The sequence below is a fragment of the Hetaerina americana genome, unplaced genomic scaffold (assembly GCF_022747635.1).
Source record: "Hetaerina americana unplaced genomic scaffold, ioHetAmer1.1.p SCAF_4, whole genome shotgun sequence".
Taxonomy (NCBI): domain Eukaryota; kingdom Metazoa; phylum Arthropoda; class Insecta; order Odonata; family Calopterygidae; genus Hetaerina; species Hetaerina americana.
The window spans coordinates 76,825,413-76,841,532 of NW_027286985.1; the positions used below are offsets into that span (position 1 = coordinate 76,825,413).

Here is a 16,120-nt window from a genome sequence, read left to right on the forward strand (position 1 = left end):
GACGTGTTATTCCAGGGGTAGAGCTTTGGAATACTGACTGGAGTACCCGGATTCGATTCCCGCATATGAGCACCCTCAGTTCCACCCAAGCTGCGTGATTTCAGGTCCTAGATCTTCCTGGGAAACCAAAGGCAGCATAGGGAAAGGAGCTGAACCCCCTACCCTGATGTGTGAATTCCACACTTACTTTTACATTCCCATGGAATTTATGTACCTCCAGCTTTAAATTTTATGCATTCTTATTTAAATTGCAGATTTAGAGCAAGGGTTCCGGATGCGCTCATCCCGCGGTAGCTTTTGGTTTCTGTGTCATTCATACAAAATGGTAATATTTGTGAAAAAATCCGCATAGAAAATACCTAACTAATCAATAAACGAAGCAAGATACGTATTTAGATCAGTGTGAGATATTTTTTTGCGATGAGACCGAGTATTTATGTGCAGCTTGGCTTGTGTTTGGAGATGGACCGCGATTTTCCGCATTGTCCCCGGCCACACGTGCATTGCGACTAGTCTGTCCGGCCGCCATTTCTCATGCCGTGCTCGATTGATCGGCCCAGTGGTTCAGGATACGGATTTTTAAGCGGGTGCATTCGCGGAATGAGGATGCGTGCAGGTGCACGCCTCCTCATTCCGCGAATGGTATGAAAGTAGCCCGTTCCTAGAGCTATTAATTAGGTTCATGTGCATAAATTAGGTTGGGAGCCTCTTGGTTCGCGATGAGAGCAGGCAAGACTTCATAAACTTACAGAACACTAAAGTTTACTTTTGAATCATAGGGAATGCTTATCGTCCCAAATTATATTGGTAAATTAGTCCACCAGGATAATGTAAAGAGTGGTAGACACCTTTAGGTTCAATTATTCGTTCTTCCCTCGCACGGCACACAATCACAATAAAATTGAACCCGAGCAAGCATATATGTCCAAGCATGTTTAATGCATAAATGGCTGATGCCGACACCCCTGCCACACGCCCTTGCGGTGGTTTGCGGGGCAGTGTGTAGATGTAGATGATATACGATTTAGACGAACTTGTTTCAAAGTACGTAAAAGACCATCGTTATCTTTCGCTGGTTAGACCTCCTTTAGAATATGCTGCTAGTATATGGTATCCTCATATAAGAGCTAGATTCGTAAATCATTTTAATGATTAACTGAGCAGCGAATCAGAGTTATTAGAGGAGCTAGGTGGGAGTAACTCACTCACGAAGGTTAAATTACTGATTAAATCTGGTACATAAATTGGAAGGATGCCTCTTTTGCGATTATGTTGGAAATGTATTATTAGCCTCTTCGTAGTACAGTTGAATAGATAATGTAAATAAAATTAGAGAAATTAAGTGTAAAGCAGATAGATTTAAGACACCATTTTTTCCACGAACGAATTTCCATTTTGTCCGACCGCACTAGGGGGGAAATAAATTTTCTGGCAAAAGTAAAAGTTAACTGTGTATAATCAATCCCTGCCGCACACCCTAGTAGTGGCTTGCAGGGTACCATGCATGTATCAACACCGGCCCAAATCCAGGTATCACTCCACCCTTCTTCCCACACTACCTCTTCCCTCTGGGAATCCGGCATCAAACAAATTACCCACCAATTCATAAGGGCACAATTGATATCAGATGTCGGCTGCCACCCCTAGTAAAGACGACTAGTGCTTTGTGGGCTAGTATGGTGGGATATTACCATTCATCTGTGAAATACTGACATCTTCTCGGACTGTAAGAGTATCCCATGGGTTACTTAATTTTATTATTTCATGCACGCCATTCCGATCTTTATGATTGCAACATATAGTATGTACTTGTGAGGGTTATCTCATTATTTTTTTTCACAACAGCCCTTTTCATTTCCGTCATGAATGCCTAGTGCGGTAACGGATTTTCCTCGAGGAATTCCTTATGCGCTTATCAGTATACCGCCATCGAGGAAGTCTGCGAGGGATCCGGCAGGTCGAAAGGCGAGACTCTCAAATCAACGATCTCCCTCATGTGCTTCCGCTTTGCGTGAACCTTAGGGTATGAAATGGAAGAAGTGGATGCATTTGCTGCTGACTCTGATCGTCTGTGAAAATAGTCCCGTTTCGTAAATATCGGCCGAGTCTTGTAGACATTGGCGGTGGTAGGAGGTTTAGAAGTTAAAGACACTGCATCGGTCACGCGATCGAAGGAGGGAGAGCACTTTCTCTCTCTTGAGCGATGTTCGATATTCGAGTTCGAATATCTACCGTCGATTTAAAAGAAATATCGAGATAGGTATAATGTGTCGACCTGGCAGTAATCATCTGGGAGACCGTGCTATCTCAGCATTTTTTTATATATTAAATTATGTCAATATAATACGATGTGGAATAGTTTATGTCGTATTTAGACCGCGAGTCATATCGCATTTCGATTTTGTCGTTTATGTTTATATAGACTATATCAATAAGGAGAAACAAAATATTTATTTGGTAGTTGTGTCCAACCAAAACCTTCCTTAACCGGTAGATTATCTAATAATAAACACTATTTCATCTGTATTGTTTGGTAACAAAATTTTTCATATCGTCATTTAAGCAATAATTATCGGCCCGTGATAAATTGATTCTTTTAACTCATTCATCTTGATCAGATCGGTACAAAATAAAATATAAAGTCATGTATTGGCATTGCATTCAGCCTTCACGAGGAATATTATTTGTGGTCGAGGCACATTTGCATTCACGCTACTCTGTTACCTCGAGGACTAATCTTATCGAACTATTTTGTAGACCACATAATTGAAATCTGAATGACTTTCTTGCAGTCACATAAATAACATCTAATTTGAGCGAGATCTTCTCGGTTATAAATTTTTAGATCGTTTGACGAAACTCAAGAATATGTATATTTAATGCTTTGAATGCCAAGTCTTACAGATAATGAAGGGAGGTTACTAGTGCTTGACGTTTGCGTGATTAATTAGCGGGAGATGGAAATATAAGAATTAGAAGTGGGGGGCGAAGGTGAATTCCGTGCGAAAAATATCGGAATCGAGACTCGTGCGCCATCAGTTGGTTTAATTAGGAGGATATTTGAAGGACCCTGAACCTTGTCATGAAAGAGACTAAAATTTAATTGAATATTTACGACTTACGACTGTTTTGGTGATTTTGCAGCTATAGTTTATGTACCTAGTTCAAGCTTAGAGTCTGTTTATTTACTCCATTAAGATGACTCTTGCACATTTGTTTCATAGGAATCATATTTTCCCTATGCTCAACTGTAGCCAATAGTAATTAATTGTTCCTTCTGCTCTTTATTTGGAAATCAACACGAACTGGTGTACATTAATGTTGCCTTGTTATCTTACCACATTATAGCCTTTAAGATGGTCATCATTGTTCCAATTATAGCTTGTTAAGGAACCATCTTCAACCAGGCTTATGAATGAATATGAATTCACTTCCTTTGACTATATTGGTGAAACTAAATTGAAATGGAGAATTCTGCATGCATCTAATGTCCTGCGAAAAAATGTATATCTAAAATAATTGTTATGTAGCATGGACCACGTGAGCTTCCGTACATTTTCTCTTTGTTCTCAAGTTCTGTTTTTCTGTTCATTGCATTTCTCCTTACGTCTTGAAAACTTCAGCGTGGTACATTACATTTTGTAGACCATTTAATAAAATTTCGTTTCTCGTATTATTTATCTTTTAGTCCTGATCGGTTTAATAATTTTAGAGACAACCTTCGTTCACACGCTGATAAGTCGAGTAATACAGTACGGGAACGGGATGGAAGACTGCAGTCGCGATATTAAATAAATAAAACTTAAGGTAATGGCCTGGATACGAGTGAGCAAAATATTTTTCCATTTAAGCGTAGACATACTTGGAATGGTTTTGCTGTAATGGAAGAAAAATTATAAAATATGTAAGAGGCCAAATACGGACATCAGAACAGTGCACCTAACGACAAATTGTTCTAGATTAAACATAAGGAAACGTTCGTTTAAAAATCATGCGAGGTCAATTGGAAACCTCAATACTTATATATTTTTCATCTCGAATTCTTGAAGACAAAAGATCTCATTCATCATTTTCATTTTCATATGAAGTCTCTGTGGAATGCGATAGAAGCATTCCAGCGCTTCGAAAAGTCCACAGATACCTCTAGAAAATTATAGCTTTGACTTCTGCAAGTATCGCTGGAATCACTCATCGGTGTGCCTTACCTGGCCGAGGGAAATCCGTTACGAAAGTGCTGCCGAAAGTTCCTAGTCCACACATCATACTTGAGTGGTGTATGCACATCACCGTAGTGAAATATCATTCGTCTATGAATCTCGATATGTTTCGTCCCTTAATTATTCAATAACCAAATGAGAGCACCTTGTTTGTCTGCGGCGCATTTGCAAGTGGAGTCGTCATGTTGACCCTAGTGATGCGTCGTATTGTTGTTTCCTGGCATCTTGCTTCCAACTGTGGGACACTCTTCAAACCACTGTTACAAGCTAATATTATGGGGGTGCGGTGTTCCGAAGTTTTATCGTATCTTAAAGGTGTTCACCTGGCTCGCTTACGTCCATGGATAAACCACTATTTTAGGCTTCCTTTCATGAAACTAAGGAAAATCTATTGTAAAAGACCAAAGATAATTCGATTTGACAAAAACTTTAATTAATATTTTCCACCTGTTATTAACGTCGAACGCGAAAACATTGTACCATTAGAAATATTTCTGTGGATTCATATGTTTGCTCCTTGCATACGTAATTTACTGGGGCCTTGTAGTCCAGTGGTTTGAGCGTTGGGCTATTGATCCGGATTCGATTTCGGTTGACCCCTTTGGCTACTCTCAGCTTTACCCAAGCCGCGTGATTTTTCAGGTCCCAGATCTTCCTGGGAATTCGCAGGTGTCACGGGGAAAGGAATGGGTCCCTTATTGTACTGTAACTCTAACCTACGCCTATCTACGAACTCTACCTACGTCTATCAAATATGTTCAACCTTCGGGTTAATTACTGTGGAGTTTATGGAGTTACTCTTCTTGCATGGGCGATGGCGGAAGCTGAGAGAAGACTTGGAGTGATGAGAATGTGATGGATGGACGGCGTATAGCCAGTGAAGGAATTCGAAGAGTGGGCGAGGAGAGAGAGAGAAAGGGAGGGAGGGGGAAGGCACTGCCAAGGGAAAGGGCAAAATTGAATTGGACACATTCCGGGGCGCAGCACTTAACCGAACACCGTAATTGAAAGTGACTTACGGGAGGAAGAACTAGGTAGGAAGGTCGGCGATGAATTACCAGAAGCATGCGATGGAAAACGACAGCGCGGGAGAACTATGAGAGAATAAATGGAAAATTGTCAGGTAGCAGGATAGCTACACTCAGGAGAGACGATTCAATCCAATCTTTGGATTGATATCCCGTGACGGTGATGATGAAACCGAATCGAGATGAGATTGTTGCGAAGATTTCCCATGGTTCCCCCTGTTTGCGTGGTGAGTCTCCCCTTACGGCGCTCTTCCCAATCCTCTCCCCGATCCTTACGCCTATTAATATGCGTGCCGTGCCGACTCGAGTGGGTAAGTATCTTTGTATTCGCTGAGGCTCTCAGTCGTGTGGTGGAAGGGATGCGTGGGTCGTGGCCGCTCGCCGTGTTTGTTGACTACGCGCACGCAAGGTGAAGCGCTTATCTGTGGCACACATTTCGGCGTATCTTGGGATTCGCGAGAACCGTTTTAAGGCGAGAGCGTGAGGATTTTAGCTAAGCAAACAAACAAAAGGACGGTTTCCCCTCCATCCTTCCTATCTCTCTCTCTCTCGAAGCTTCGGACGACGGAATGTGGAAAAAAATTAGTGACTTCCTCTCCCACCCGATCCTTCCCTTCTGTCTCTTCTTCTCCAGTGCCCCCTCCGCGTTTGTGTACTTCCGTCCTTCGAAGGACCTTTGGCGCGATTGTTAGTCGAAGACTGTTTTCAACTCGCCTCCGCGAAAAAAACTCACCGCTTCGGAATGCCAGTCAGACCGCGCCCCATCTCCTTATTCTCGTCAGCAATGGCTTACGAATCATTTCGAGACAGGATTCAACCTTGCGAGTCTGGGAAGGACGCCTCGCGGTTGACGACGATGCTGGGAGATTGTGTAAGCATGTAGTATTCATAAGTTCCTTCGTGCCATCGTTCAAAAATTAGGACTTAATGATCCCGACCGTGCTGATCTGATGAACATCCACTGATTCCACGTATGAATATAGCGGAACCAGTTTGTATATTCTTTTAAATAATATTTCTTCCTCCACGCGTAATTTATACTCTACGTGACGCCACAGATATGTTTGAGACGTGTTCCGATGCCAAAATTATGATTATTATATCAAAATGTTGGCAGCAAAATGTCATTGCGGGTTAAAAAGATGCGTTCGTCACAGGAATATGAATGACTGTACTTAAAAAAATTTAATTGAAAAACCTAAAGAATTATCTTTTAACTGCAACTAAAAGAATTATATTTTTGCTAGTCGCATGCATATTCTGTAATGTTTACTAGATAAAAACGCTTAGAGATAGTGTATCATATAAAAGTTATAATAAATTTTCTAAGTACAATTAAAAAAAGTACATTGCGTAGGAAAATGGAATAGAAAACTCTATGTATTGCACTTATGTTTTTTAATTCTATTTTAGGGAACGGGAAAGTGAACACTAAATTATTTATTGTATTTTCTATACGATAGATGCTTCAGCCTAGTGAAAAGTTCTTTAAAATATTGGATTTATTATTATTTATTAATGAAATTATTGTTTTATAATTACATTTATGAAATATCTGATAACGTTTAAAGGCTGCATTATCTTTACGTTTATTTAGCTTTCAAACATTACGCAATCCTCAGGGTAAGATATATCTAAGGTATATGATGATAATTGACTATAATAGCGTGTATAACATAGGTTAACATAGCGGACGGAGTCACTAAAATGACGTTAAAAGACTCTCTCATTATTATCATCGCCAGTCTTTCCTGGAACATTAAAAGTAATAATCTCGTCGTCATTATTTGTATTGGGAGTTAGTTTTCCTCTAGGAATAAGAACGTACTCGTGAGATATAGTAGCCTAATGTTAGTGAAAGTATATTTTTTATCTACCATTTCGTCTTTTTGAACATTTCGCGCTTTACTTTCTCGGAATTTCCTTTCGCGCTAGTTCATTCCTGCTTGGCCTCCCTCGGAAGGCATTCCAATGAGTAGAATTGCATATTCAATCACTCGTGTACCAAGGATGAGCAACGTTTTCAGTGTGATGGGCATGCTGAAAGAATAGCTTAAGGAAAAAGGGGGTCCTTTTTTCTTGTGGATAAAGATCAAATTCCGTAGCATTTATGGAGAAGTCTCAAGATGGTATTCTTAGAATATATCCAATTTGGAGGACCGCTTCGCGTTCTGTGGTACTCTTTGCTGCCAAAACTTAATGGTTCCAAGAAAACAGAGAGCCGATGTTTTCGTTGCTCGGGACCCTCACCATTTACGTGCGTGAAGATGACGACACCTAAGTTCACTGGGAGGAATGAAGGACATTACATTACTTTATTTGAGTGCCGTAATGCGTAATGTAAATGGCTGCTTGAACGGACAACGCCACGCTCGTAATTTAAGTGAGTGACTTGGGGAAAGGGAGAACGGGGGCATAATTGCACCCACTATGGCACAGTTACAAAGAAAAAGGGTGCGTTGTATCACTTCCTCCGTGTGTTGGACTAATTCATGATGATATCCATTACCTCACGAATTTCTAGCAAAATATGTTTCAATGTATTGAATTAGTTGAATGGAATTGGATTACTAACAATGTGGCAAGGGGAAATGCTTTCAATTTAGTGTGACGTCTTACAATTTTCGAAAAAAAGGGGTAGGAACCATGTAAATCGGGTTAAATGCATCTGCACATCCTTGCTTGACTACATCCCAAATATAGAAGTATGGTTGGCTGGGGATGATTCCACACCAAGCACGTGATCTCTAGTTAATTATTGCTTAATTGTTATTTACCAAAAAATATGTTAATTAGCGACAGCTACATGCACTACGGTATCTAAGTCCGAGCATGCGATACGAGCTGCTTACAGTAAGAAGTACAATATAAATAAGGATTAAATAAATTATTGACCCCTGGAATAAAATAAATATAAATTGTGATAAAATAATGAAATTACTGTTAAAATATCTTGCTATTAAACTACTCATCGTTTAAGTTAACTTAAGGTGTTCAGATAGTGTTCCAAAGAATATTTTATGTCAAATTTTCATTGAAATAATTTCTAAATTATCACTCTTGAGTGGATAGTGCAGCATATTCCTCAATGAATCCGTGGGCATCGCCATTTCAGCAAAAGTTCATGACAGTAAAACTCAAAAAAAATGCACGTGGCCTCTTTAGCCGAACTCTCATCAGTTTTTTACATGCCCTTGGTAAACTACAAAGCCACATATAGGGTATGCGGCAGGGGGTATTACTACATCAGACTTACAGCATCAAATTCCCGTGTTGCATAGCCGCTATTTACCAATAAAAATGTTAATAGCTACGTACATGCACTGCTGTATCTCAAGGTGAAATGCCTATCTACGCATACGAGACGAGTTTTTAGTCTCAAGAACAATAAAATAATGAGGAATACAAGGCTACTGAGAATAAATACATTTTTTCTATAACGTGGTCGTTGGCAGTTGTTCTGATCCGTAATTTTTCACGGAAAAATGGCGTCTTAAATCTATTTGTTCTACAATTGATCTTTCTGTTGACGAATGGCAAATCCATAGGTTGTCGTCACTTTGCCTCGGCCAAACTCGGTTGCGTGATTTTCTGGTCACCATGTTTTTGTAAGAAACCATAGGTAGTAAAGGAAAAGGAACTGACTGAAGCCAGGCGCGAATTAAGCGTAAAATTCGTGTCTCGCACACCATATGGCTTCATGTGAATCGAGATCCAGAGCTTAGCATGAGATTCACGTTGACTTTCGAATCGATGTCAATGATTTTAAATTATTAGCAGTAGAAAACACCCCCATTGTCCCCGTAAGTAAAATGTGTCTGACCAACGTTTAAAATTTTTTACGTAGGCATTTATTTGAAGAGGAGTGGTCGTTTTTATTTTTGCGATTACATGCATTTCACGTATTTCAATCTTTAAACTTTATAAATTATAAAGTGTCCAATTATTCCGTTTTAACCATAACCTTTCTTGAATTTTCATATTTTGATTATGCAAAAGAGCAGGCAGCAAGGGACGTTGGCAACGAAATCATTAAATTTTGAGATAGATGGAGAGAGAGAGAGAGAAATGAGTCTTTTAGCTTTCCTAAATAATTAAATTTTCATTATAGTGTCGTGTTAGTCTAGTGGGCTTGCCTGCCCTACTGTGACAATGTGAAGTTCCCCTAAACTAACCTTTAAGTGGTCAAAAATCACATAGTTACCCGCTGTCTTCAGTTCCCTATTCCCCTCTTTCTTATATTAATCGATGTCTTATCGTAGTTATTAGTAATATATCAAAATATCTCTTACATGGAATTTAGTTCCTGCACCGAATTCGCATATAGAGTCACTACAGATCTTGAGTAAATGATCTAATCGAAATACCTTGTCTAAATAATCATTCTATTCAGAAATATTTGATCAATAAGGCCACCAAGAAAATAAACTTAGCCCACCCTATGCAAAAATTTGGACCCCTGAGTAGTTACAAACTTGTAATTCCGTGAATTATTTAGTATTAACCCAGGGTTCCGGTGATTTCCCGCCCATGATATTAAAATATCACGCCTATAAACTGCAGTTATCAACTTTAAGGTCGTCTTATCGGTGAGCGTCAGTTTCTTTCCCTATGCCGCCTGCGGTTTGCACAGATCTTGGATGAAGCTGAGTGTGTCCAGAGGCGTCCCCGGAAACTGAACCCGGACCCTGCAGATAGTAGTCCATCGCTCAACTCACTGGACTACCACGTCGTCATACCTATGAGTAGTTTTAATATTTTATAAAATAAATTAGTATATTTCAATTGAACTTAGAGGCTCGAGAGAGAGCCATGACCAGTTAAGCGATTGAATTTCGCAGGTTTTATCCTCATTATTTCCTAAAATGGATAATAATGTCCCAAAAAAGTTAGAAATTTTACTTGATGAATTTACGTGTTTGTATGTTAATCTGTGATCTAGGCATGTGAGCAGAATATACATTATCTTCAATAACACATTGAGTTATTTTCCTTGAAATTCTTTTTACAATTTCCTTAGAATTTGGTGGAAAAACCCATAATAATGTCTAATACACGTACATCTCGTATATGGTGGTTTCATTTTTAGTAATAACTGTGGATAAAATTATAATTTTCGGCCCAGAGGTTGTTGGATGTAAATTAACCCTTAAGACGCGTGAAAAAAATAAAAGACGCGTGAAAAAAAAGGTGTTGGCCATTATTACTCGCTGTGCATTAATGGATTTCCAGGAAAAAATCAGAAACCTGAATAATCACGCCCCGGGTTTTGTTCTAGACTGCTTTAATGTATAACCTGGTTATAAATCCGGAACCCTCCAATTAATGACCGCTGAAATTTAGGGAAACTGGCCTGAGATATAACTTTCCAAATGACAAGTTTATGTAACAATTCAAAGACGTCTTTTTTACGAGGTCTTAACTGAAATGCTTTAAATAACATTGAAGCGGTTCCTCTGAAAATTAATGCCTGTTCAAGTTAACGCAAAGCTCTGATTTTCGAATTTTGCTTCCAGCGTAGAGGTTTTTTGTGCTGACGGTTCGGACCTTGGAAATCCTGATCTGAAGCCTAGAAAAACGGCTGCCGTAATAGGATTCCATTTGACAGACGCACGACTGGTGACGTTCGTAAGTTCATACGATAATCGAAAATATTTATTCATCGTTATCAATCACGTAGTATCTCATACTTCACTGGAACTCAATCATCATTGTTTTTTGGCACATTGCTATCCATGACACATTTTCCTCCATAGCTGTTGCCCATTATGGATTTCAAGCTCCAAATATTCCTTTTAGTGCCAGGGATCGTTTTATGTTTGGTTTCGAATGGCGAAATTGGACGAATAGCGACAAAATATTATTTAACAATTAATTATATATTAATTGTTTATGTTGTTTAAAAATTTATATATTAATTATAACAATATCGCGCGTGCGATATGAAGATCCACGGCTGCATCCCCCATATTTTTTGTGAAATGGCCTAAGCTCCCGAGAAATTCCATGTGTCTTTTTTTTGCATATAGCAGAAATATATGAAGATTGAGCACAAAGTCATGGCAGTATCGGGAAACACTGCGCAGCTGGTTCTCACGAGCGTAGAGCAACCTTCGTCACCCATGGGACAAAGAGAGATAAACAGCTTTTTCTGACTTCAGTCTTAGTTTTCCTGTCCTCCAATGCTTGTCCAAATGTAGCAGCAGCGTTTGCGTGAGCCTCATTTACAAGTCTTGATTTTTATTCGGTTTCCAACTTAGTCGTGAGCGTGATTTGCTAGGTTATGTTGCACTCGGGAAAAATTAATCCCACAAATTGTCTTTCCCAACCATTGCAAAACCTAGAAATTGACGCACCAAATACTTCGAAACATCTCGAAATTTCAAGGCATCTGCTGATATCACATCTCTTCAGTGCAGAATGACCAATACAATAAAACTTCCGATGTGTATTCAGATCAACGATACCCTGCCAGACGGTCAAAAAGGTTAAGAAGATTTGCTTGGATCACAAATTGTGTGTGATGAATATTTAAATTTGCTGGAGCACTTAATTAATTCGTCTGTTTCTAATATTTCGCGGTACTTGTAATCCTATTACTTCTCTCGACGGAAAGAAATGGCTTGAGTGTCCTGTAACTTCCTAAAAGTGCATATTGGTCTAGCTTTATTTTTTCATTGTGGAGAGACCCTCATTCTAGGTTCTCATGTAAACTTTTAACCTGAAGTTTTTCCTGGGAAAAATTTATTTCGGATTCCGGCAAGCAGTTTTACATTAAAATTGGCATCATTCCGTAATTAATACTTTCTCGTCCTGTTTTTGACTACTGGTCTCATTTAGATGTTGAATAGCTAAGAGGAACTATCGCCTTTTCTTTCTTGTCCATGACACACCCTGCATTCCAGTTCACCTCTAAAAGGGATATCAAGTGTCGTTAGGGTAGTCCAGAACAGCTTTTTTAATTTGTGCTTCATGAAAAGTTGTGTATAAAAGTGACTTTCTAGTACTTGAACGACGTACTTAACTCAATCCTGAATAATCATGTTTATTGACGTGTTTACTCTTTATTTTAGTCAAAGTTTCATTATTGTACCGTACAAAGATTTGATTGCAATCCCTGTTGTAAGCTATAGCCGAAGTACTGTGCGAATCACGAGATATTCGCCCTCCATCAGTTGAACGCTATTTTTCTCTCTGTATTGCGGTGTCTTAGGGAATAATGTACAATGTTTTTTAAACTCCCTTTGGCAAGCGTTACCATGATAAAACGGCGCAAAGGTAGTTACTGAGTTAAAAATACATTTGATTGTGTTTTCGTAAAAAATGATGTAATAATATTCAGTATTCAAGTAGTTTCATCCTTAAAATCATCAGGTACTTTAACCTCTGTTATCTGATTCATTTTCAAAATGAAAATTTATGTAGCAGGATTATTTGGGACTTCTTTGACGCTGTCTTGCATGAATGACATTACCATAGTGATGCCGTCTCTTGGAGAATGCCGGTCCAGTCGCTTTAAAGTGAAGTACGTGGAAAAGGACGTACGTATCAAGTTTAGCTGGTTTAACCGTGATTTAAGGGAATATTCTCGTTTTTTATCAGTCCTACCGCCGGAGATACCCTAGCCGATAGCTTTTGCATCCTCCAGGTCACCCTGCTCCGGCAGAGGGCGGAGAGGCTGCCGGAGGAGGAGGAGAGGGATCTCCTGGGGACGAAGATGACGAGGACGATCATCAAGAGGACCACCAGCCTCAGCACGAGGAGGACACCCCCGAGGAGCAGCAGCCACCGCCGTCCCAGGGTGCGACCCCCGCGGCGGCGGCCGAGGGAGCCGGGGAGGGAGGGGACTGGGGAGAGGCCGTGGGAGAGCAGGGCGGCGCCGGAGGGCCGGCGGAGCTCCCGGCGGCGGCGGAGGGAGCCATCGGGGGATCGTGCCTTCCCGAGCCTCGGCCCGCCTGTAAGATCTGGGTGGAGCCCCTGCCCGGGGCCGAAGACGAGGAACCCCGCCTCGCACCCTCTCGCTTCCTCCGCCTTCTAGTCTGCTGGGACCTCGCGGGCCCCGTCAGCCCCCGCGATTGGATCGCCCTCTACGACCAAGGTGAGTCCCAGATCCCCCCCCAGCACCCGCTGCGCTTCCGGTTTTGCCCTCGGTTTCCGCTTCCGTCCGTCCTGTTTTTGTGTAAAATGATATCGGTACCCCTCTCTCACCCCCCTCCTCTCTCTACTCGCTTAAATAGGTGGGGAGATGGGGGTGGGGGTGGATGGGAGGCGCCATTTGGTCCGTGTTCGAACGCTCTCCTTGAAAGTGAGTCGATAATTATTGTTCCCAGCTCCTTTGTTTGTTTGCTTAGATCAATCGCTTTTCCGGCCAGGTTCTCCAGTGTGTTCGCGGTCTACTCATCCGGCTCCTCCTTCCGATTTTTTCCATTTTTGAGTGATTAAAAAGAATAGCGAGGGGATTGGGTATGGCGTTTGCTTTATGAATGTAAATCTTCCTAAATGCAATTTTTCTGATCAAGTTCCATCGCATCGGTTGCAATGAATCCGTTTTTTTTTTTACTTTTCCGGAGCGAATACATGAACTGTTTTCGTCCGTACGTGTTGATTTTGTTCCATGCACATGCGCATTTTTTGTGCATCAGTAATCATCGTTCCGGATAAATGAAATTATTAATAAGTCTATTTTAATGGAACGAATTTACCTCCTTCCCGCTAAACGGCCAGTTTGTTTACTCAGCAGAAAACAAATCTTCATTTATCTTTCTGAATTTTACCGGAAGGAACACGTGGCAGGACGTAAGGGTATCCAGCTATTAACGAATGCAGTTGTTTCTCAATCTTTTTGGCAGATGCAAAACTTTTCGCATCAGTGTAATAATTGTTAGGAATTTAAGACCCAAAATAAAAAGTATTAGCTCATAAACATTGCAATACTGGGTTATTTTTTTTATATTTTTTGACTTGCGTATGGGATTGCTGCATCTCTGATCAGAACAAGTGAAGATAATTAAAATAGGTCTACTCTTGGTCGCTTGTGTGCTCGAAAATTCTACCTAAAATGTTTTGTAATTTTTTTCCCTTCCATTTCTCAAAAAAAAGCATCCATCTTGAATTACTGAATCAACTCCTTCGTCAGCACAAATGACCATAAAGAGAATTTCTACCATAATCTTATTAATATAGTATATTTAATAATAATTTGCCTTTGTTTCGGCGTGATTGAGACTGTGGCAGTCCTTTCTTCCATCTATCCTGAGCAGTAACTGTCGGTGATTTTTCTAGAACCAAATATTTTGTGTTCCTTCTTGCTTTTCGGCGTTCGTCAAAAGTAGTTTCACATGATGTACATACACTGCTGAAATTAATGCGCTCTCTAAATATCAAATGCAGGAGATATACCTACTGAGAGGCAATGGAGTGCTGAAGATCGTAATAAAGGGGAGAATCGTGGAAAATTGAGGCAGAGGGATTGAAACAGTAAGCATTTAGATGGAAATAAGGGAGTTAGAAAGTACGCAGAGCTGAAGAATGAGTTGTTGTGACATTATATTTTGTACCCTGCTGGTTAGGGTTTACGACTACTGAAAGATGTATGGCCAAGGTTATTGAAAGACCTACAGAACCTACGCTAAACTACTGCTAATATTAATAATATAAATATGATTCAACCTCACTATATATGTTTAAGTGTGCACCGGCCACTATGCGAAGATCGACCGTGGGTCGATATGCGAAATCCCTGTTTAATATGTTGAGGTAAGTCAGCAAGTCAGTACGATTCAACATTTTAACCGTCAGACCGAGTTTAGACCGAACCAAGATCACCTGGCGAACTCAAAGAATCCTTTGAGGATCATCATTATCATTTCATCAGGCCGAAATGAAAGGCGACTGCTTACATTTGAATGCACCTCGGGAAGAAGAGAGGATCGGAATGGTTCTGTCGGCTCGGAGTCGTGAATAAAAAACCTGGGACTTCCCGCTTCCGCCCTCTATTGTGGCTGGTGTGCGTTTATCCGTTTCCGGGGACCTCGCGAGGAATGGCCGACATGCCCAAATGGCCGACGAGAAACTCACGGGACGATCGAAAAGAAAGAGGGTACGAGAATCATGCAAGAGTTTCATTCCCTAAATTTTTAAGGAGGCTGCCTCAGGTTTTTACCTGGTGGAATTTCTTCATTATAAGATGAAATCTAACCAGGAATCTGCATAAGATAAAAATCTGCCAAAGCTGAAAATTATATATATATATATATATATATATATATATATATATATATATATATATATATATATATATATATATATAGTACAATACACAGTAACACACAATATAGAAACACAAAAAAAGAAGAACACTCACACGTTATTTCTTGATATTTCGACGGAAACAATCCGTCTTCCTCTGAAGATATAGAAGTAATGACTGCTGGAGTTGTTGAGGTGAGGGGTGCGAGAGAAAGGGAAGGGGGCCAGGAGAAGGGGAGAACGGGAGGCGAAGGAGGGGTGAGGGTGGGCTTCCACAAAGTAACAATTTTAGGCCACTCCCATCAGTGAACGACATTGAGGCCCGGATGCTGATAGGCCATACAGATGTAAATGAATGCCATTTCAAGTGTTTTTAATTGTATAGGGTTATCGGATGTGGGAAGGGAGGCCAGGACGGAAACATTGTAGCACAGGTTGAAAGGGGTATTATGATGGGAAGCATGTTTAGGGATGGGGAGACCCGCGGACGGGGAGGAGGGATTGCACGAGGCGCGGTGGTTATTAATCCTAATGTTAAGTGGTGTGGAACATTGGCCTATGTAAAATGACGGGCAGAGTTTACAGGTAAGAAGATAAACTACATTCTTGGAAGTGCAAGAGGAATAG

General features: G+C 40.4%; 1 protein-coding gene across 1 annotated transcript in view; it reads left to right on the top strand.

Moving 5' to 3' along the window:
• Window positions 1-14,718, top strand: part of LOC139692483 (skin secretory protein xP2-like) — a 51,022-nt gene extending 36,304 nt beyond the window's left edge. Inside the window, exons 2-3 of the mRNA XM_071590700.1 lie at window positions 12,894-13,343; window positions 14,636-14,718. Of these exons, the coding sequence (XP_071446801.1) occupies window positions 12,894-13,343; window positions 14,636-14,718 (533 nt within the window). The remainder of the gene's footprint in view (window positions 1-12,893; window positions 13,344-14,635) is intronic.
• The last annotated feature ends 1,402 nt before the right edge of the window (window positions 14,719-16,120 follow it).